Below are 24,396 nucleotides of genomic sequence, written 5' to 3'. Positions count from 1 at the left end.
TAAAAAATCATATTAACAAAATTAATCAAAACACTGGCAACAAGGAAGATCTTTGGTAGCTAAAAATATCTTTATTTTTATTTAACGGTTAGACAGTTAGCTTCGGAAAATCACCCAAAATATCACTATATACTATATACTGTATATACTACACCCAAACTGGGTCCCAGTGATTTTTAGTGTGTGCATTGTAGAGGACGGAGGCTCATTTTGAACCATTGTGCAAAATACTGTAACTGCCTACAGTGTGTGTGTGTGTGTGCGTGTGTGTGTGTGTGTGTGTGTGTGTGTGTGTGGCATCAGCTGCCACAGATGAATGTATCTTGTCTCTTGTAGCACCAAACTGTCAGAGCGACTGAACAAACAAGAACAAGGGACGGCAGGCAGACGGGGGTCAGTGTATGTGTGTGTGTGTGTGTGTGTGTGTGTGTGTGTGTGTGTGTGTGGGTGGCTGAGATGGGAGGGACCAGTTCAGACCTGAGCACAGACACAGAGACACATCATGGTGACAGTGAAGGATGATTTTAGATCTACATGGAGTTATCTCTGGATTTAAATCAAACATCTGGATTCGGTATCAGTGTGTGTGTGTGTGTGTGTGTGCGTGTGTGTGTGCGTGTGTGTATGAACGATGGGCTTTGCCAAAAACTTTGGCAAAACTTTGAGAAGAGTGTCTGGATTTTTCTATCGCTTTCCCAAAGTGATGCGACGCTCCGGACGGCTGGAGGTCAGTCTGCTGTGGAGGAGCTCTGGTGAGTCCTGAGTGTTTGTTTCCAGCTGATGATCCAGGAGGGAACATTTTTATCTGATCTTCCTTTTAATCAGCAGCGTATTTGTACGGCTCCTCGACCAAATAAGTTCTTAGTCGACTAACACTCAAAGAATCACACAAAATCACCACTTTAAATCTGGTGTTTACCAGAGATGTGCTCAGAAGTTACTTAGAAATAAGTCATTCAGCATGAAAAAAGCATAAAAAACCGATTAATCGACTAAAGAAATCTTAGTCGACTGAGACCGAAATGACTGATTAGTCAACTAACTGACTAAGAGGGAGGCAGCGCTACTTCACCTTCTGTAACCAAGACACCAAGACGCAACCCTGTTTACTGTAAACTGAGCCGAAAACATTTCACAATATTAAGTCAAGCAGATAAAAACAGTTTAAACTGATCTGCTACTTTATTAGATTTGATGAAAAACTGGAAACAATCCTGCAGTGCATGGTGTTCAAGGTCTCCAGTTTCAGCCTCTTGCATTGTGTCTGTAGCTATTTACTAAGTGTGTCTAATTGCCGTGTAGACTGTAGTGTGTGTGTGTGTGTGTGTGTGTGTGTACAGTAGTAATCTGATAACTCTTTTTATTCTGACCAGCTCCAGTTTGATTACATGATAAAGCACCGGAGCACATGTCCAGACATGTAGAGAGAAAGAAAGAAAGAACTTTATAAAGAAACAGAAAAGAACAGATGGACGCTATTCAGCAAACACCTGTCCTCACACACACACAAACACATGCAAATACACACACACACACACACACACCTGTCTTTGTCTTCTACTGTACGAGCATTTGCAGCTACAGTAATGGCTTTACGATATAAAGTTAAACATCAGTTTTTATGAATTGTTTGTATTTGCAAATTAACTTTTTATTGAATAATGTAACACACATAACAAATTAAATACATAAAAAACACCAATAAACCAAGATAGCACCAACATATTACTACTATATCAATACACAACATACAGTCATATTACAATTATTTTTTCAATACAATATTTTTTCTTTAGTGTATAATCACCTGATAATAAGAATTGTTGTGTTTTCGTTAGCTTAGAATGAGCCATCTAAATATCTACATAGGGACTCTTCACGGAGTCCACCATGTTTCTACAGTAGCCCAGAACGGACAAACCAAACATTGTTAACTTTTCCTGTTAAGCCGTAGTCAATAACGTTACTCGCTCTTTGACCTCTGGGCGGGCGGTCGGTGGGATGGACTGTGTGTGTTTCAGCAGGAGTGTGTTAGAGGAGCTGAAGGTTCATTGTGCGTCTCTCTGCACACACAGACCTGATTAGAGAGTCGGTGCTAAAAAAAAGTTTCACACACAGGAGAGGAAAAACTGTCCAGTTTGTGCTCTCTGACCTTTGACCTTTTCACAATAAGAGCTCTCTGTGTTGTGGTAGAGATGCAATTGTTGTTTTTGGCTGAATCAGTCACTTTTTTAAAATCATCATTTTTACACACAATACATCATGTATAAAGCAGAAAACAAACAAACAAATTAACTAGAAACAGAAAATTGGATACAAGTGATTCTCATGATTTAATATAATTTTTTTTCTTAATTTTTTTGTTTTTCAACAAAATTACATAAATATCTGGTAACTTAAAGAGACTAGTATTATTTTTTATAAAGAAAATTATGAGGTTTTGATGCAATTTCTGTTATTTAACGGCTAATTTATCAATAATTTCATATCAGTCAGTTTCAATATATACAAACATTTACCTGTAAATCACAATGTTGTGGTTATTTATAATATAATAAGAAAGCAAAATATTTATATTTAACAAAGCTTTCAGGTATATATAGAGGACGGAACCTTCCAAAATAAAAAATAAAATGAATAAATAAATAAATTACTCGCTAAATAAATACATATGTCATTAAATGCAGCAAAAATAATATTAAAAATAAATGTAGCCATTAATTAATATTTTTTTAATAAATAAAAATAAATACATAAATAAATAAAAGGGAAAACTAAACAGAAGAGTAAATAAATAAGGGAATTAATACAAAGATAAATAAATAAAGAAGCAAATTAAAACAGAAATATCAATTTATGTCACATTTCAATTAATTAATTGCTACATTTATTTTTATTATTATTTTTCCTATATTTAATGACACATTTATTTATTTATTTATTGAGTCATTTATTTATTTGATCATTTATTTTTTGATTTTGGCAGGTTCCGTCCTACTTAGGATTTATGCCTCTTAAAGGGAATATTATTATATAAAGTCATGACACAAACATAAAATCGTTTGCTGTCAACATGTCAGGATTAGTTTCTGTTTATCATTTAATTAATTTATTAATATGACAATTAAAATACATAAATTAACTCCCCTCTCTTCAAACCGTCTATCGATCAGTCTTTATTTTAATATGTACAGACTAGAAGTTATATAAACACTGTACCATAAATCTTGCTTCTACAGTAAAAGGTTAAAGAGTTTTGTGTCTGACTGTCTTCTGCCCGACTGATTGAGTCAGATCGATTTTTGGCGTCTGGGAAAAGCTTTTATCCCTGAGACAGCAGAGAGAGAAAGGGAGGAAGAAAAGAGGAAAATGAAGAAGAGAGAAAAGAGAAAGAAAGGGATGAAGCAGAACAATCATTTTACTGGTGAATACGGTACTTAGATGTTACATGTTACCATGTTGGAAACCTGAATGCTTGTGCAAAATGTCAAGGCAATCCATCCAATAATTGAAAAGTCAACCTCACGAAGTCAGTAGTATTCATCCTCTGGGGATCATGCATGTTTGTGCAAAATTTTATGTCAATCCACCTGATAGTTGTTGAGATATTTCACCAACTTTCTGATGAATCATCCAAAAATAAAAACCCCATGCCGTGTGCATAATGGTGATGGATGTTTGGACTGATGGATGTAGAAGGCTCTTCCTCTCTCTTCCTCTGTGGATCAAGTTCATTGTCAAAAGGATGAGAGGGTGAACGGATGAATGGAGGGAGAGAGTTACAGCAGGAAACTGGGGAGTCACTGTAGTCATAACAAGCTACGTAAGTGAGCAAAGAGAAACAGAGCAGAGAGAGGAGTGACAGTGGATGACTGAGTCAGCAGTCCTACATCCAGCAGCAGCAGCAGCAGCAGCAGCAGCAGCACCCCTCCTCTCTGCTGTCTGTGTGTCCATCACACTGTGGCCTCCATTTGACTGTTAAATCACCCACTCAGCACAACAACACACACAGACAGACAGGGAAACAGAGAGAGAGAGCACCGGCGATACGTAAATCAGCATCTGAAGTCTGGTTAGAGGCTGAGAACACGGCCGAGAGACTCTGGAAAGACTGCAGGGAGTGTGATTTACTTCCCTCTGTGTGTGTGTGTTTATATATGTGTGTGTGTGTGGGTGGGAGGATGGTGAGTTGTGTGTGAGATGAAGATGGGAGATGGGAGCAGCCATGTGCAAACTGTCGGATAAAGTCGGACAGCACGTGAAAAGGAGGTCACCAGGTAGGGAACGTACTCTCTTCAGTGGGAGTTATCTCAATACTTAATGGTGCTGCTGGATTCAGGCCACAAGTGTGTGTGTGTGTGTGTGTGTGTGTGTGTAATTCAGGAACTAAGGATGGCCAATATGGACAAAAGTATTGTATAATACCAGTATGTTGTGAAATATTCAGGCAATGAGGGCTGCTACTAAAGCAACTTCATTTTCATATTGAAAAATCCCTCAATTATTATTTTAATTAAACTTTTAGATTACAAATGTCAGGAAATTGTGAAAAATGTCAGCAGTTGAAGAAGTATTCTGATCTTTTACCTCAGTATATGTGTAGTATACTACAGTATAAAAGTACTAAAAGTCCAGGTATAATGTCATTCACCATTCACCAATTCACCATCTTAGTTTAGCATGTTAGTATGCTAACATGGGCAAAATTATTGAATAATAATTTTGGCGATTTTGGCTGCAACTAAACCAACTTAATTTTCATATTGAAAAATCCCTCAATTATTATTTTAATTAAACTTTTAGATTAGATATGTCAGAAAATTGTGAAAAATATCAATCACAAGTCTTCAGATTGATTGTTTTTGTGAACAACATAGGTGAAAGAAGTATTCACATCTTTTACTTCAGTATAAGTAGCAATACTACAGTGTGCAAATACTAAAAGTCCTGCATATTCTCTGTACGAAGTGTTAATGTTGTCGTTTAATTGTCTTAAATCATGTATTCGTCTCCCAGCATTTCTCTGACCGTTTGATTGTTTTATTTATTGTTTGTTTTGTTTGTCAATTTATTTAAAGGAGCTGTATAAATGCTAATTTCAACATACTAAAAATGACAAGGCTACCACTCTAAATTTTAGCAGGTGTAATGTTTACCATATTCACCATCTTATATATTAATTTCTTTTTTATTGTAAATATCTATTATATATTTATGATTCTTCTTGACTTTTGCAGTACTTGTTTATTTTTCTTTTTATTGTGACCGAGGCAAATTCCTTGTATGTCAAATATATAATATATATACTGTATATATATATTTATATATAAATATGTGATTCTGAAAATTCTGGCAGGAGAAATTATTTAAAGTTATAAATCCTCCTCATAAACCCTGTGTGACCTTGTTCTGAAACATTTTCCTCCTCCATATTTTAATCCTGTCAGAATTTGCATGTTGTTGGTTTTCATTTGCAAACGGGAGCTCTGACCTCAACTGACAGAGTGTCGATATCAGAAGGTTATTTGAATATACGTTACAGACACACTCACGCACGCACGTACCTCACGTCTGACTTTACAAACGTGTCATCAAGATAAAACCTTTTCCTGTCTTTTCATTTAATTGTGTTGCAATTAATGAATGATTTCATGTCTCTGCAGGTTGTAAGTACGCGTGTCACACGGCGTGTCGGGACAGAGTGTCTCTGGACTGTCATCCTGCAGCTTCACCCGTCAGTCAGGACCAGCTCAACAACAACAACACACCGCCACATGTGAGTACACAATATCACGCAATGTGTGTGTGAGAGTGAGTGCATCCTCTTTTTTATCTCCTCTATTGTATGAAGTACGAGGTTTCCTTCTGTATGACGGGTTTGTTAAAGTACAGAACTTGTAAAAGGCCAAAAATGCACAAAAAATACACTCAAAATTGAAAATGGCCGACTTCCGGTTAGGTTTAGAGCATGGCCCCAATAGACTTTTAGAATTAATTAATACTATATGCTACTAATATGAATTTGAATCTCTTAGTTTTGTGCCATCCAATCAAAATATTACACTCTGCCTGAATATATATCATTTTATATATTTTTTACATTATCATTGTGGCTTTGATAAGAAGATTTTAGCGTCTAATAATGGTCCAAATACTGTAAATAAGAACCTTTTCTACCCTCAAACCTCTGAGTTCTAGTTATATTTAAATAGTGTTTGACCACATGGTCCAATTAGTAGTTGTTCGAGAGCTTTTGATCGTACCGCATGATCTTCCTCAGCAGATGGAGTAGATGTTCAAATTCCCTTTTTTTACCCTGAGCACTTTATTTATTTTTAATTAATTCATTTATATTTTATTTATTTAATATTTATTTATTTATATGTTATTTATTTAATATTTATTTATATTTTATTATTTTATTCATATTATATATTTATTTTTTTATTTTTTATATATTAATTATATATTTGTATTTGCACAATTTCAGAATACACAAACATAACAAAAATATCAAATAATATTCAGTGCAGGAAGAGGCAGAAAAAACAACTGGGCTTATTTGAAAGCCTCCACCTAAATAATGTTAATATTTCACAGTAATATAGAGAACACAAGATTAATATACAGAAAATGGTATACAGTAACAGTGACACTTTAAGGATTCCTCATCCATGTTGGTTTAAAGTTGCAATTAATATTTAAATCACGAGCTTGGAATCAGTTGTTGACCAATTAAAAAGTGTTATCGCTGTATAATGCTGCATAATAATATGTACTATATTAGTGAATAATATTGTGAAATAAATTCTGAATTTTGGGTCAATATCGGATGTTGTATTTATGGTTTAACCTGGATCAGGATCAGTTTAAATTTCAGTCTCACCACTTAATATTTTGGAGAACTCAGAGGGGCATTAGTGTAATAGAGTGCGTCACCATAAGAGGGCGCTGTAGTCAAACGTTTAGCCTGCTGGTGAAGTCTGTGGTTTGTTTTTTACTCCTCCTTGGTCAACATTACAGGCAGAGTGCAGCCAAAATTATTACAATAACTGTGAAGTATTTTCCGTATTATTTTCGGAATAATATCCACTCCAATATCTACTATAATATTTAGGGCTTTTTCTGCAATAAATACTAAAAACAGTGAGAAAAACACTATTAAACAACTAAAAAATAGGCATATATGTATAACAAAATGACAATTCCAAAAACATAGTATAAAGCACAATTATATGAATGACATTATGATTATATGTGTAATGTGACAGCAATAAAAGATTGAGATAGATTGAAGATTTTGATAATCAATGACCCAAAAACTCATCTTTTTAAAGACTTTTCAGCTCCTCGGTTTTTATGATTTGCTGCTTTTATTCGTCTGACGTGTTAATAAATCTGTTATTTTGGGGTTTTAGTCTGTTAATCGGACAAAACAGCATCAACTTCAGACCGATTTTTCACTCTTTTCTATTCCATTTTACGGAGTAAATGATGATTAAATAATAATCAATCAAGAAAATAATCAGTAGATTAAATGAAAATGATTGTGACATAGTAAGATGATAAAATGTGTTTTCAAATTCCTTTCTGCTTCGATAAAACATTGGACCCCAAGTCGGTGTGCACACCCATAATGCATCACTCACCAAGAATGGCTTGTGTGTGTGTGTGTGTGTGTGTGTTTTGTAATTCCTAAGAAGACAGCTGGGTGTGCAGCAGGTCTGGTTCATGTTAGAGTGTATTATGATATTAAATAACTGTATCTCTGTAGTACTTTACCAGTGAGTGTGTTCATGTTTGAGCATGTTGGTGCAGAGTTATTTACCTTTATGTGTAACGCGATCAAACTCTCGTAAATAGTTTGAATTGTGATACTTGTGAGGACGTATTTGACGCTGGTTCAGTCTGTCTGTGGTTCTTTCACCACTCAGCGTATAGTAAGAAGGATTAGCTCAGCAACTCTGATAGTGCTGAGTCGTACTGTGGGTTTTTAGGTTGAGTTAGTTATTTAATAATAAAAATACAGTTTTGGTGTGTTTGGTCAGAGTGTGTGTGTGTGTGCAGGATGTCTGCATGTCAGCTGCAGGACGTATACAGTATGTTTACATATTAAGAAGTTCACAGATTTGCAGTATTTTCTCACAGTAACTTAGAAAATATACCTGCATATTATACCTTTAAACTTGTTATTCTTATACATGATATTATATTGGGTTGGATGTCTGTGAATCACTGAGTTGTGTTATAGATCTCCTGTGTCTATAGACATGTAGGGCGGAGGTGAGTACATCTTTGAGTGCTATAACTGATCTCCCGTGGCAGCCGGCCAGAGCATGGAGGTATTTACTCTGCTGGAGTGTAATACTAGTGGAGGGAAGTGAGTGTGACTGTGTTTGTGTTGGCGACCAGAGGAAGTAGGTTAGTAGGCACCAATAAATAAACAACTACTCACCATCGGCCTCTCATTTTACCATAATTATCCATAATGCAGTTTTGAATACATAAATTGTCTGTAACAATCCAACACTGCACGTCAGAGACAGAACGGAGATTAAATTTGAAGTTTGACGTCAATCTGGGCCATTAGACATAGTTAGTGTCAGTACAGAGACAAACCTCAGACTCTTTATTTAACGATAAGTACTGACTGACTAATATAATCAGCAGTTATTCAATCAGCTGGCCTGAAACATGGACACAAGAACTCCTGAATTCCAATTTTTTTTTATGCTAAATTAGATTATCATTGTGTCAAGTATCATAAGCCATCATAAAACCATAGAATGATCCTTATTTTTTTAATTAAAGACTAATTTCATCCCTATAGGTATCAGTCTGACCCTACTTAGTTTACCTACATTTTCTTTGGACAGTACAAGTCTTGATTTAGAGCAGCGGACCTCAGTTATTTTGGCTTTTTCCCACACAGATTGTTTAATTTGAAGCATTTTTTCACCCAAAGAGGTGAAAGAAATCAGTAATTCACAAGAAAAAGGCAACAATTGAAAAATTCCCTCAAAAATATGCACAATTATGGAAGCCCAAAAGGGACTTTATTAAAATTATAATGTTAAATTTCACAATAGCATTATAATTTTATGTGTTATTTGAGTAAAGATTCAAATGAAAATGCAATAATCCCATTTTCATTTTTACATACTCGTATGGGCGTTCTATTAGCATGTGAAAAATGAAAATGGAAAAGCTGTTTTAATTCGTACAGAAAGTTAAGTCTTTTTTTAAAATTTTCAAATAGTTCGAAAATTGCATTTTTGTTTACATTTTGACTTCCATATTGGTTGCATAAATAGAAAATCATTAAAGTTACATCGTTTATTTTGCATTTTATTTAAAATTTATGAATTAAGATTTGAATATGTTCCCCTGTACAGCGGGGTACGACTTTGAAAGTTAAATGTCAAACAGCTTTTCCATTTTCATTTTAATATGGTCATAGAACGCCCATACGAGTATGGGAAAATGCAAATGCAAATCGGAGAAGTCCCCTATGGGCATCCGTAAATAACAGTAAAACCATTACTTTTGGAGTGATTAATGAGTTATTAATTATTAATTTCCCAGTAGTAAACTGGACATTACGTCTATATAACTATGACTGCGAGCGCCTGTACGGTTACAGCATATGAGTCAGAGTTCATCCTCCTCTCTTGCCGTGTGATTGGCTCAGCTAAAGGGAGCGGCGGTGAATAATTGACAGAGAATAACCGGTCCACTTCCTGTCTGCTGGGAAAGACAAACACAGGCGGAGAGAGAGAGGAGAGAAAACAAAGAGGACAGAGGTAGGGAGAGTAAATATGTAGAGGAATGTTTTCTCTTTAGCTCTAATGGAGACTCATTAACACCACCGGGTCAGATAACTGATGGCACATTAATGACCTCGTCGGCTTTTCAGGAAAACAACAGAAAACAGCAGGAGTTATTGTAAAGTTCACTGTTATCATCAATTAAAGTGCTCTGTTTGCTGATATAAGGGAACATACTGTGAATCCAAACTTACTCTTTAAAGCACCAACGTCATATAATAACACAAACAAACTAAGCAATCGAGGAACTATCCCTTTAAGAGGTAAAAGTATGCAGTATTTCAAGGAAAAAGACAACATTTTGAGAAAAAAACAGAAAAAATTGTACATTTGATGTTTTTTATTATCCCTTCAATAATCTTGTGACTCCTCAGATTTGCATATTTTGTTTATCTCAATGTGCAAATATTGTTTTAAATAAATATATATTTTTACGATTTACTGAAACTCAGTGGGAAGGAGGGCAGAGAGTTTTAAAAGTTAGAAAAGTAAATTTAAATAAAGGAGGAATGTTAATGTGTTTTCCCTCTGAGGTTTTATGGCTACTCATTAACAGCTATTGGCTTGGTTAGGGCCAGGGTGGGGTAACACTATAGTAAATACACGCTCACAAACACACACTTCAGCAGGAAGGAAAACTGTTGTAAAACTTGAGAAAACATATTCTAGTGTGGGAACATTTTTCTCTTCTTTGTCCGCTGTTTTATTTCCAAACTGTCCAAACTTTCCTTCTCTAGTATTTTCTTTCTTTCTCTCTCTTGTGTCTCTTTGAAGAAATGTGACTTTTCACTATAGTATGGTTGCTATTTGAAGTCGTAGTTAATGGTTTCCCTTTACTTTGTGTTTATGACTCAGCTCTGTTATGTCACCTGTCATTAGGAGGAGGGTTGGACTGATCGGGGTGTTTCAAAGCTGATTTTTGGGGGTTGTTTTAAGAAGTTTTAAAAGCAGAGATAGGGGCTTATGTGGGTTTCTGTAACCGGAATATTATGTTTATATGAATGAAAACTTTAGTTGCCACATATTGCAAACCGACTGGCAGCGAATATTTTGTGATATATTGAAGAAAAGATTCTAGTGGTATTAGTTTTATCAAAACTTGGTAACGCAAAATATAGTTGAATATCTAACTATAAAGCCTGGTATCTGTGTTTGTGGGTATGTGGGTGTGTCCTTCGCATATCTCTAGAATCAGTCATCTGATTGATTTCACACTTGGTGGGCGTATTGCTCAGGACCCAAGGGAGTGCAGTGTCGAATGTGGTGCAATTTGGCCAGATGGTGGCGCTATAACAATGACCTTTACATTTTGGCCTGTAACTTTTGAACTGTGAGTATCCGAATTTTGTCCAAATCCGATTTGTTTGCTACTACTCCTAAAAATTTTGAGCAGTCATCACCAAATTTGGTACAGAACATCTCTGGACCAAGCTGGAAATAGTTACTATTTTGGATTTTTGATGTTCCATACAGTTTTGCTATGGCTGGCCCTCAAAGTTGGCTTAAATGCTGTGGGCAGGACTTATATTACAAAAAATGTCATATCACCTGAACGCTTCATGCTATTGGAACCACATTTGGTGGAAATGTGTGGATATGATGTCTGAGTGATCATGACACATTTGGTGCCATTTGGCCAATAAGTGGTACTGTAGCAGCATCATCTGTCTATAAAGGAAGTATTCTGTCTGTCGGTCTGTCTGTGTATATATGTATGACTGCCCTTTGCATATCTCGATAACCGTTCATCCAATCAACTTCAAATTTGGCGGGTACAAGCAGCCATACCGTGGTTCTCGACAATGGTGCAAGCAGAACTCCTGGCTGATAAAAACTTGTTGAGACACTTTTTCAGAACAGTTTTTCAGTTCTTAGAAAGTTGATTCTGGGTCTGAGTCAGCATTAGCAGCATTAGCTCACTGTCTTGTGGCGATAAACAGCATTCAAGTGATTAAACAGGAACTCCTATTTCTCTTTCTAGTCTTTTTTCCTGTATTTGCTCATTCACATTTGTTTTATGTGTTGCAAGACATAAATAAACAGATGTTCAACGTCAGTTACTCAGTAAGAAAAATATCAAATGTTGTCACACCAAAACACACACACACCCTGAGTCAGGCTAAATCCCACAACTGCTGCACTAAATCATTTGGGGGTAAGAAAGAGCACACACACAATGTTATTCTAGATGGTTCACCTCCACACAACCTCACAACACACGCTCACACTGTTTTATTGCCAGTGCTCTAAATAAAAGTCAGAGTTCAGTGCAGAAGCTTTACTGTTTCTCAAGAAGACTAAGGTTTATACCATTATAGGTTTTTACAACAAACACTGATGATTTTTTGATTGATTTTGACTAATTGGACTATTGTTTAGAGCTAGGTTAGCTGTGTCCCAGCCTGTTTGCATGAAAAGGAATATAAATGCCACGATAATGTGCAAGGTGTTTAGCGTGCAATAAGTATTGCGTGTCTTTTGTACATCCTGTACTGACTGCAATGTAAACGCATCTGCAGTGTTTTGTTTTGTAAGTTACGTTAGTGACGATTGTCACGTGTTCTTTGTTGACGTTTGTGACGTGATTTTCGTAGTTGTTTCCGTACATGTTTTACTTGATTTACTTACCTACATTAAAGACACTGCAGCAGCTTTTTAAATAATCCTGGATCAGAATTTATGGATATCCCTCAAACATCTCATCTCCTCACTATCAAACATCTGGTTCCATAGTGTTCTCTTCCTGTAAACAAACATCATCGCCATCTGCTTATCATCCCTGTCTTCCTCTTCCTCGTGTATCTCTGTTAATCTTCCTCTCCTCCCGCCCTCTCAATCAGCCGCCTATTGTGTTAAACACAAACAGTGTGGAGGCTTACCTGCCGAACACAGAGGGCGAGTCTGAGAGGAAATCAAAGATAAAACATGTTTATATAAAAGTCAAATGTCGCAACCACCAGTTTCCCATCGTCTCTATGGAGTTTTTTAGCTCCTTTCAGCTCGTTATTTTAATTTTTGCGCAATTGTAGCTGCTGTTTAGGTTCATTCTCACTGCTCTCGTAGCCTTGTTTGCAGTGAAAAAGCGCTCATAAACTCACTGTACACTACCTGCTCAGCACCAAACAGCAGACAGATCAAGTTAGCAACTATAGCTGGTGAACATAGTGGAGCATTTAGCAACGAAAGAGCCAGATATTTCCCTCAAGTGTTGGTGGAGACCAAAAACAGAGCTAAAAGAGAGAGAATATTGGACTTATATTGGTCAGTTGGACAAAAACAAAACTTTAAATGAACACTAATGTTGCTCTTTGTCTGCTGGATGTGTAGAAAATCAATCAATACAGCCACAAAAACATAGTGGGTTTAAAATATTCACTCAACTCAACATAAACATCATGAAGTTTTGGAGACCCAAATAGGTTAAATATGCAATTTATCCTCATGTTACGGTTCATATAATATCTTACGAAAAGTTATTCCTCATTTTTTGTGCATTTTCCTAAGACATGACGTGTTTCCCATACTTATGTTACATTGTTTCCGTATGTGTTTATTTAGTTTTACGTACTTATTTTAAGCCCTACCATGACGTTTTCTTTCCAAACTAAGATGTTTGGTTGCCTGAACCTAACTGCAAACGTTTGCATGGCGTACAAATGACACGTGAAAAGGTTCAAATGTGTACTCATGACACGTAGAATGTAATATTGTGCTATTTAATCGCCTTCCCGTGAGACCGGGTTGCAAACAGTATTCAATAACTTTAAAACCACGGAGAAAGAAAACAGTGTTCAAGAGGAAAAATGTTCCAAAGTGGTAAGAAAAACAATAGCGAAAATCACAATAACACATGTCAAACACAGACGGGCTGCAAAGAGGAGCAGAGTTTTTTAAGTCGCTGCATGAACATCAGACAACCACAAAGATTTATGGCCTCAAAGCCTCAGACAAAACTGGCATTTACAGCTTCTTTCCAAGGCCAAAGAGGCATGATGGTGTCACAAAACCTGCAGCTACAGAAACATTTGATGAGTTTTTTTATAATTTCATCCATCTGCATTGTCAAAAAAACACACACTGAGAGACAAAGGGAGTCAAAAGCTGTAACAGTGAGCTGAATTATAGCAGCCAGAATAACACTGTAATCTTCGTGGATTGTGAAGGATTAACTCCGCGGTCAGATGCGGGTCTGACAGACAAAAGCTCCCCCATCATCAGCTGCCTGTTGCAGAAACAGGACACCAGCCGACGGCTTAGAGACCCACCAGCAGACGAGCCCCATTGATTTCCTTCATTTTTTGGCTCCTGACATGTCCCAACATGGCCAACAGAGCAGCTAACAGCCAGCTGAGCCTCGCGTCGCCTCTGAGGAGTCCTTAGGGGACAGTTTCTGTTGTGTTGCATTTATGTTTAGAAGGTTTATGATTCATATCTGTCTTTTATACCTTTTTTTTCTGTGGAAAGAATGTGCATGTTGAAGTAATAATAATAAAGGTGATCAAATCGTTATTTTATGTTTGCGTTGTCATGTGACAAAATAAACTTTCAAGGGATAGTTTGGGTGTTTTGAAGTTGAAGTATGAGCTACTTATCCAAATTTACCACCGCTTTACCTTGCCGTCAGACAATCCTTTTCAACAGGGAACTAGAGCCGTTTTATCCATTAATGCTCTCATCAAACCCACCAAACTCCATTGGAAAAAAACAGTAATTTTATCTTGTAGAACATGGGGGTTGCTGGTCTACCGCTGCCTCGATCGGTTAGTTTGTTTGTGTTATTATGGGACTTTGGTGAATCCGAACTAAAGGTTTAAAACACCAAAGTCACACAATAACACAAACAAACTAACTGATCGAGGCAGCGGTAGACCAGCAACTCCTGTGTTCTGCGAGGTAAAATTACTGTTTTTTTCAATGGAGTCTGGTGGCTGTGAAGAGAGCGTAGATAACCGCTTCAGTTCCCTGTCGGAAACATAGACTTACATAGAAGGTAAATGTACACTTAAACTGATACTGATTTTTTTTGTGGATACTGTAGGTAATACACTGACTATGGATAAGTACCTCATACAACCCCACTTCAAAACACCCAAACTATCCCTTTAAATACAGGTGAGTGGCAACAACAGGTGCTGGTTTCAAGAAGCAGCTTTACTGGGTTCAAAGCCAGAGCAGCTCTTTGACATCAGTCCATGTTTCATGTTTCATTTGAGGTGATTCTGGGGGTAAAAGTTATCGAGATAACCCTGTAAACCTGCTCTTGTATTCGCATGTGCTCCGATGTGAAAGTGCTCAAAAATATCTGTTAACAGCAGCATTTTTAAGGCCCGTATTTCTTCATCCACTCTACAACATGAGACTGGTGTTTTCACATTCACCCACTGGAAGATGGAAGTGGAAAATGTCAGCTCGGTGTGAATTAACACAGGAAAGGATTTGTTTATCTATAGGTCTGCAGGTCTGTGGCCACATTTATGAAACTCATCACAAAATAAAACCCAGTTTAATTTAATGCAGGTGTGCAGGAGTTAGAAACCGTGTATCAGGAGGTAAAATGAACTCTGCAAAAGAAAATTCTAGGTAGTTTTTCTGCTGGCGGTTCAAAGGAAAACACAGATCTGTATCAGGGTGGGGCGCTACAGGACTCCTCTGTGTGTGTGTGTGTTTGCTCTTATCTTGGATCCTGTCCTTATCCAGGCGAACAATCTCAGCCTCAGATACCAACCGGTTGAGGTAAAAGCTCACTATAAATGACACAATTCACTATTCATACATACAGCTCAAACGGAGCAGAGACACACTGACCTGACTGTCAGCAAAATGAAATACACCGATACGCTGTTGGCTGAATGCACGCTGACAGACCTCAGATTGAAACAACAAACAGAGCAAGAAAAGGCGTATGAATGACATGATAATGCACAAGGCAAAAGCGTGTAATGAGAACGCCGTTCTTGCTTATGGCGTGTCATGAGCTAGTGACAGAATAAAAAGACTGCTTATGGCGGGCGGGGGAGTGTGAGACCAGTGTTTTGCTTTGTAAGCTACATTAGTGACATGTTTTTAGTGATGTTTGTGACTTGTTTTCCGTACTTATGTTATGTTGTTTCCGTAATTTAACTTAGTTTACGTACTTATTTTAAGCCCAACAATGATGTTTTTTCCTAAACCTAACTAAAGGCCCTGACATGCCAAGCCGATGGTCGGCTGTCGGACTAGTTTTTGAGGTGTGTCCCGCACCGTTGGCTCTAGTCTGCTCATGTTGGAGTTTTTTTAGGCCGAGGGAGAGAGATTGTGTTGGCAGGGTAGAAAATGTTATCACGCCAATAAATCTCTTTGAATTGAATTAAACTGTGTGTGTACGTGTGTGTTCCTCTCAACTGTGTGTTGAGTCCAGACCAGCTGCTTCCCCTCATCCTGTTGGATTTTGAGTAATTTAATTCAGCAGAAAGAGTATTATTATTATTTTCTGAAAGGGCAATTTCCTCCAAATGACCTCGAGCTCGCAAAACTCCCATCCGTTTGAAAATACGACTATAATGCGCTCTTTGAGCAGGATATAAAAAGGTTGAATTTAACCTTTAGCACCTCCCCGTCAGGGGTGGATTCAGTCACATTTCCTGCTGTCTTGGACTGTACTGTGCATGCATACAGGGGCTCGATATGAGCACACAGTTGGTCTCTTTATTGTTTGTCTTTAGCCAGCTTATCACAGTGGGCGGAATCAGTTTACAGGCTGCACCGCTGTAGTTTCCCTCTCACTATCTCTATTTATAGCCTCGTGCAATATCTCAGAGAGCCTGGCTGCAGAAATGCAAAACAATATTCATTCAAATATATAGCAAAGTTAGAGGTGAATGTGGAACAAAATAAAAAGTTAGGGTTCATCCTCTGAGGACTTTGAATATCTGTAGTAAATTGGTGCTTTTACTGAAATAAAATATCTGAATACTTCTTCCACCACTGATGCTTTTAAACTTGTGCTAAATGTTTGTTTTCTGGTAACATCTGTATTTTCTGTGGGAGGATTTAACCTGACTAATTAAAGTTATCATGATAAATATAGTCTGAAAAAGTCCACACGTTGTAGCTCCTTTTAATGCTGCTCGTCCCTCAACCACCACTCCCACATAACCATCAATAGAGGTGTAATTCGGCTCCTCCATGCAGCTGCACTGTGACCCTTCAGGGCTGCGTTGGTTGAATCCGTGCTCTCGCTGTCTGTCTGTGATTATGTGATACGGCGAGGCAGTGTGTGATCCTCAGACGGCATTCCTCTGCTCTTTGATCACACAGTGTTTTGTCTGTCTGGATGAAACAGTGGGCCACCTGGTGATGGGGGGGGGACACAGGATGCTGGGACACACTCAAAATACTCTACATCACTATCTGAAATCCAAAAATGAACCTGCACATGGTAAAATCTGCATGGACACAACTGCTTTCATGTAATTTGTGGATCAGGTTTACATCCCCTGAGGCAACGTGGAGCTCAGGTTGGATATTTAACACCTGTAGGACCAAAACAAAGGACACACACTCATCCTAACAGGTGTGACTACCTGCATGGGCCCCACGCTGCTGCTGCTGCAAGATCATCTACGTCTGTTTCCTGTCTTCTGCTTAGCATTTCAAGGCATGCGTGTGATGTTCCCACCTTCGGGCTTTATTCTCTCCTGTATATTATTAGTCTGAGTGTTCCCAGACCAGTCAGAAAGTTGATAAATCACCCTAACTTGAAAACTTAAAGAGGCCTTGATGCACCAAAGCACCTTTTGGCAATCATTAAGCATCTGTAGCAGACTTTCACTTGCAGGTCTTTTTTGCAATGGTTCCGGCCCTCTTGGTTTGTCATTTTAAAAAGTTGGTCCCCAGAAAAAAAGTTTAGGAAACACTGCTGTAAAGTACTTTCCTATCATTTGAATTCACATTTTAGGGTAAATACCACCAGAAAAAGCTCCTTGCTGAGCTGTAAAACTGACATCCCACTAAAGAAATAATCACTGTTGGTTCCCATGTTTAAAGTAGATTTAAAACACCCACCCACCCACCCCTATCTCTACTGCCTTTAAATTAGAGAACAGACTCACACCCACCTGCAGAATACAAAGAAACTCACCCCACCTATAAACCCACACCTGGTCCCGTGCACAAACAACACACTTACCTGCACAAGGTGACAGCATCTTTGCTCAGTGAGGTCATCGAGCCTGAGGGGGAAACTGTTAACACCCCTCTCTCTCTTTCTCTCGTCGTCTCTTCTGTCTGTTTCTGTCGTTCTTAGTTTTCTAAATATGACACATTCCTCAAAGTTTGACCTTTGAGCTTTCACCCAACCTCTCCCAACAACTTTACCCTAACTTAGCCACAGTCACTTTACACATACAGCCAGAACTGTACATTAAATGTAAAGAAATTGAAGAAAACATAACCATTTCCAACATGTTTGAACTCTAAAACATGTAAATAGATAGACTGAATGATTGATTGATAGTAATAAATGATATTTCTATATTATATGAAGCCATAACGCGGATTTTATACATGAAATAAGGCAGGCTACTTAATGGTCCAGTAGGCCTATGTTCAGATAATTACCTCTTCCATGTCTCTGCTACCTCATCAAATAATTAGCAGGCCTGTATTTAATAGCGGTGCAACGGTTCAACAAGCCCACGGTTAAAAGTATTAACATCAAAATATACTTAAAATACCAAAAGTAAAAGTACTTATTATGCAAAATGACTCATTTATATATGATTAATGTCTTTAGGTGACGAGTATAGAGAGAAAAGAAAACATCCTTATTAACTTTTAACTTTAATGTCATGGAAATTCATTCATAAATGTGTCTAAATAAAAAAATAACAACATGACTTCAATGGACGGTAAAAGATGAAGCTTTAATTCATCTTTACACCTGGATTTTGATGCTTTGATGTTTCTCACTGTCTCATCACCTCCCAGGATTCATGTAGATATCAGGTGGATCAGAGGTCTGTTGGAGCTTGTTGCTGCTTTGAAACTAGATTAATGTTTAACCAGACGTTCAGCTGCAGGTACACACCAGGAGGGAGTAAAAATAGACATCACACGAGACTAAAACACTTCCATGAAACTGATTAAATACTTTGAGATGGTGCACCACATGCAGTCATGATTTTGATTGCTAAGTACTAAGACATTAATCATCTGTACATTACTGTTTCTAGAGTCATTCGGAAAAAATCCAGAGGTTTGGGATTCATTTAAAGGATCATCAAGTGATTTATTTATTTAATTTAATAAAGAAAAATTAATCTTTATTTTTATCCTTTACAGTGTCTTATTGTGTCTGATACTGACAACATAATGAAACAGTCCTCCTGCAGAGGCTCACAGGAGTTGCTTGTTTTATTCTGGACATGTAACCAACTTAATTGCTCATTTTTAAATAAATAACTGAAATAATTAGTTTGCAGGGGGCCTATACAGTCCAAACAATGTGTCACATTGGTTGTTTTTAAGTGTGAGGAATAATTCTTAGGTAAAATCTCTGGGAGAATATCTAAAATAAGTCAGCAGTGACCATTTGCCCTTAGTTTTTTTTGTAGGAAACCCTCAGACCAGCCCCGGCTCTGGAATGTATGTATAACTACAATGATCCATCTCACCGAAACCACCAGACCACATTCCTCTACCACAACGTCTCTCCTTCTACATATCTCTTACTCAGTAGCTATAACTCAGAATTTAGCATATATCTCATTCATTCTTATGACTCCTTAGTCACATTACTGCTCTTTATATCTTTATTGTTGCAAATTATCTCTGAAATCAGTGTCTGAATCGGACCAAAAAAGGTGCAAGTACCCTAATTCAGCCGTTGCGTGACATGATATATTTATATTTATACACATATCTGTGTGTAGGTTGGTGCCATGGGAAAGTTTTACTCTTTGAATCTTCCCTGCTGTTTGAGCTCTTTGTGCCTCCAGAGTTACAGTAGAGTGTGAGCGTGTTAGTTACTGTCGGAGCTGCTGCCCTCACTGGAATCTGAGTAATGTTTAACCAGACCGGCTCCGAGCCAAAGAGACCGGACAGCAGATTAACACCAGAGAGTGAAACCTGCAGAGCTCATTTCACACGCTCCAACCCAGTCATCTCCATGTGTATATATATATATATATATATATATATATATACTGTTTATGATGTTTACATGTGTGTAACACGTAACTGGGATACCCCCCAAAAACCCAAATATAACCAAGACACTAGAGCTCATATGTGTTCACTGTATGCCTGTTAAACTGTGTCTACATACAACTAACGTTATGGATAGGATCAGTACATGAATCAGTTTGCAAATAGAACCAAATAATTGAATATGAATTGTGTCCTCAGAGCTGTTTATGTGTAATAATGCAATGTAATTTTGACAGTTTCAGTCAGAACAAAACAGCATTGGTATCAGCTTTGAAGCACAATTTTACTGTCTGATAGTGGCCAAAAATAAGATATAACCTACAGTGAAAAGGCAGAGGAAGTTTAAAGAATGCAAATCATTTCTGTTTTGGTTAAAATGACAATCATAAAAGCTCAAAAAAGCATCAGCATGTGTATTTGTGTCTCTGCCCTCCTGCTGCAGAGACAATATGGTGGCGTCTTATCTGTGTGTTTTGGATGGATCTCTGCAGTACTTTAAAGGGCATGACGGTGGTTTGGCTGCCCTTAGATGTGCCATATTTATTTTTGGTCTCTTTTCTAACCCTGCTGGTTTTAAATTAGAGCCTGTCTGTCTAAAAATCTCCAAGCTTGTCCACTAGTTGTTCCTAGTGCTGCTGCATGTGTGTGTGTGTGTGCGTGTGTGTGTGGGTTCGGCATGATTTGGTGCAGATGTAGCGTAGATTTCACCCTGCAGCTGAACCTGAAGCTGATGCTTTTTGGCCCTTTATTTGCAGCTGGGTGGGCTATTAAATATATAATGTTAAAAATCTTTAACCCTGCATGTAGTAGGAAGGAGGTCCTGGAAGTAGCTGAAAACAGAAGGTGCACCACCTCTTACACATTTAATTATCTCTGAGCTCAGTAATGGTTTACAGTTGTTGGCCCATGGAGGGCCGATATATAAGAGACTTAACACACCCCGCTGAAAACATGATTAAACCCTGATCCATTTTACGACCACATAAACTCAGCAGGTTGCTGCTCTACTGAACATGCTGTATTATTTTACGGGGTTAGGTATGCTTTTTATTTCTTATTTATGTTTTACGATGCTGTATGACGGCAGCAAATGCTGCAAATATGTACATTTCTGTATGAGAAAGTTGGAGACGGTCATATTAAACCTTATTAGAAACACATTGACAAAAGTCAAAGCAGGTGTTGTTGATATTAATGAGTAAAAAGCAGTGGGCAACCTCCGGGTCTGAAAAGTGAAGCCAACGCTGAAGTGCCTTAAACCTGCATTCTTTCTAATAGCCAGCAGGGGGCGACTCCTCTGGTTGCAAAAAGAAGTCTGATTGTATAGAAGTCTATGAGAAAATGAGCCTACTTCTCACTTGATTTATTACCTCAGTAAACATTGTTAACATGAGTTTATGGTCTCAATCGCTAGTTTCAAGTCTTCTTCAATACAGCATGATGTTCATTTAGTAAATTATGGTCCCATTTAGAGTCAGATAGACCATAAAGCAGGGGATGCTTTAGGGCGTGGCTACCTTGTGATTGACAGGTCGCTACCACGGCGTTGTCCAGTCTGGGAGTTATCGGTGTTTTCGTCTGACAACTTTAACCCTTTCACAGTGTGTTTTCAGTTCACGAAAGTTCATTAGAACATTTTGGTCGACTAAAAATGTCTTATTCAGCGTTCGGTTGCAAAAAAACAAGATGGCGACGGCCAAAATACCAAACTCAAGGCTTCAAAACAGAAGTCCACATGCCAATGGGTGACGTCACGGTGACTACGTCTACTTCTTATATACAGTCTATTGTATTTGGTCATAAAAAGTGTTGGACAAATAAAAACTTTGACCAGATAATGGCGCTAGATGAAAAATCAGGGGATCACTAAAGTTATTACGATTCATCCTGAGAGTAACATGTATGTGTGAACCAAATTTCACGGCAATCCATCCCATAGTTGTTGAAATATGTCAGTCTGGTCCAAAGTGGGATGCCACTTTTTTAACCATACAGGTAGCACGTCTAAATCTTAAGAATGTCAAATGGAGAGTTGTTTTTTCTTGTTTTATAAACTGCCTGCGTCACCCCGACAGCCTAACCTTTGCATATTACTCACCATGTCTTGCTACAAAAGTAGCTAGTCTTCCTCTATAAAAAGTTAACTAAAACCCATGCCGTATGGTAAAACCAAACCACATTGAGAATTCTCATTTGGGTTTGGCTGATTTCATCCAGAGCCTCCCATTGTCCAGAGCAAACATGACCCAAAAAACATCCCAGATCAAGAGATTTAAAGCCTTGTTTTTTACAGTATTGTATGATAATATCATCCAATCATTGTTTTAACTGTATTATCTATTGGTTTCTATCTTGATACTTTTGTTGGGTGTTGGCATTAGTTGCTTCTTCTTGCCTGAGGCCTCATTTCAGGTTCATCTAGTGAATTAGAGTGGACATTTGTGGAGACAAAGCAAACCGACCATTAACAAACACCCTGGAGGCTGCAGCTAACTCCTTATTATCCTCCTTCTAGATGGGAGCGCTTATGTGCTCATTAAAACATTCACTGCAGGTAGAGACTATTAAAGAAGGAAAAAGGTCACACTATTCACCAGTTCAAATTTAAAAAAGATGTATGCAATCAACCTCCCACCGACCAACAGCAGCATTAAGACCTCCTGGAAATTAAAATATCTGTTCCACCCAATGAAAAGGGTGCACACATTGGCCTTAGCAATTAAACACAAACTGCGTCAGTCCAGCAGTAGCTATTAAATCCCTTTGGTGTCTTGTATTTTTAGTTTACTTGATGCAAGCAGTGGCAGGAAAAGCATGTTGCAGAGGAAAAAGCTCAGAAAGTTAGCGTTAGTTTGTTGCCTGTTGATCGAGGTAAGACACTACTGTTTTACATTGTGCTGCTGCTCTGTAACTGACCTTTGACCTTTTATTTTTAGAAATGTGGCTAACTGTATTCTTGTCTGTGGTTTTTCAAGCTTTGTTTTGAATTTCCTGAGGTTTGAGGGCGACTCCACGCCTCTCATTTTGCCTCTGGGCGCTTCAAATGTCAGCAGAAAGTGCAGAAAAACTGCAAACTTGAATCTCTGTGTGCTCAGCATTCATGGAAATATGCTGTAATGCGGATAAATCTGGTGTAAAAGTTGGACCTCGGAGCTTTCAGTCGTATCACACCATCTTTATTCATTGTTGACATGCCAAAAATCATGGATTGATCTCAGTCCACCTCCATGATTGAACTGAGCAAACTCCATCTGCTCATAAAAAATGTGTTATGTTGTTGAAATGGACTGTGTTGGCATTGTTTCGCCAAAATACAAGTTAAAGAATGAACTTTCATGCTTTTTCTGGTCTGTTTTCATCTGGTATTGTGTGTGTTTCTGTTGTTTATGAGGCAAAACAATAGAAGGGAGAATTTAATGACCTAGATTTACAGGCTGGAAAGTGGTTTTACTATTGAGTACAACTGACCACTAAAACAATACAATATGCTCGAATAGAAATCCGTTACTTTGCTGAAAGTTTACTGATGAAAAGGAAAATTACTGATGTAAAAATAAATGTCAGAATGTCAAGAAACAAATATTACACATGTAAGAGTTGAGAAACTTTTAATTTGCATAATAAATATCACATAAAAACAATTAAAACCACCCATACCCTTTATTTTTTTCTCTCACTGTTTAATAATAATAATAATAATAATTATTAGCATAATAATACAAGTATTGCAAAGAGTTTACAGTTTACAGAAATGGAAAAAGAACAACAATTGAAGTAAAAAAAACAGGCACAAAATATTAGCATACTGTAGAGAAAGAAAAAAAGAAAGCATATATAACATAAACATAAATATATGTTGATAGATATTCAAGACAATTAAAACAATACAATATGCTTGAGTAGGTCCTTTGCTTTGCTGAAAGTTTACTGATGAAAATGAAAATTACTGATGTAAAAATCTACTTGGGATAAAAAATATTAAATATATAGAATATTAAATAAATATTACACATTAGAGTTGAGAAACTTTTAATTTGCATGATAAAAAAATCACATAAAAACAACCAAAACTATCCAGCCCCTTTATTTTTTTCTTTCAATGTTTATTATAATTATTTTTATTTTTATAATTATTTTTATAATAATAATAATAATTATTATTATTATTGTTATTGTTATTAATAATAATAATAATAATAATAATATTGGTATTAGTAGTAGTAGTACTAGTAATAATAATAATAATAATAATAATACAAGCAATACAAAGAGATAATAATAATAATAATAATAATAATACAAGCAATACAAAGATAATAATAATAATGATAGTATTGGTATTAGTAGTAGTAGTACTAGTAATAATAATAATAATAATAAC

At 37.1% G+C, this 24,396-nt stretch overlaps 1 protein-coding gene across 2 annotated transcripts in view; it reads left to right on the top strand.

Annotated features, from left to right (window-relative positions):
• The window catches only part of rassf3 (Ras association domain family member 3), a 66,949-nt gene that overhangs the window by 6,145 nt on the left and 36,408 nt on the right, over nucleotides 1–24,396 (top strand). Inside the window, exons 1-2 of one of the 2 annotated variants that reach the window (XM_074626210.1) lie at nucleotides 522–752; nucleotides 5,664–5,776. In XM_074626210.1, the coding sequence (XP_074482311.1) occupies nucleotides 632–752; nucleotides 5,664–5,776 (234 nt within the window). In that variant the 5' untranslated portion in view covers nucleotides 522–631. Of the gene's footprint in view, nucleotides 1–521; nucleotides 753–5,663; nucleotides 5,777–24,396 lie in introns of those variants that run through there. The other variant, XM_074626209.1, reaches the window with a different exon arrangement.

This window comes from Sebastes fasciatus, chromosome 23, assembly GCF_043250625.1.
Source record: "Sebastes fasciatus isolate fSebFas1 chromosome 23, fSebFas1.pri, whole genome shotgun sequence".
Classification (NCBI taxonomy): Eukaryota; Metazoa; Chordata; class Actinopteri; order Perciformes; family Sebastidae; genus Sebastes; species Sebastes fasciatus.
This window is presented reverse-complemented; position numbering and strand designations above follow the sequence as displayed.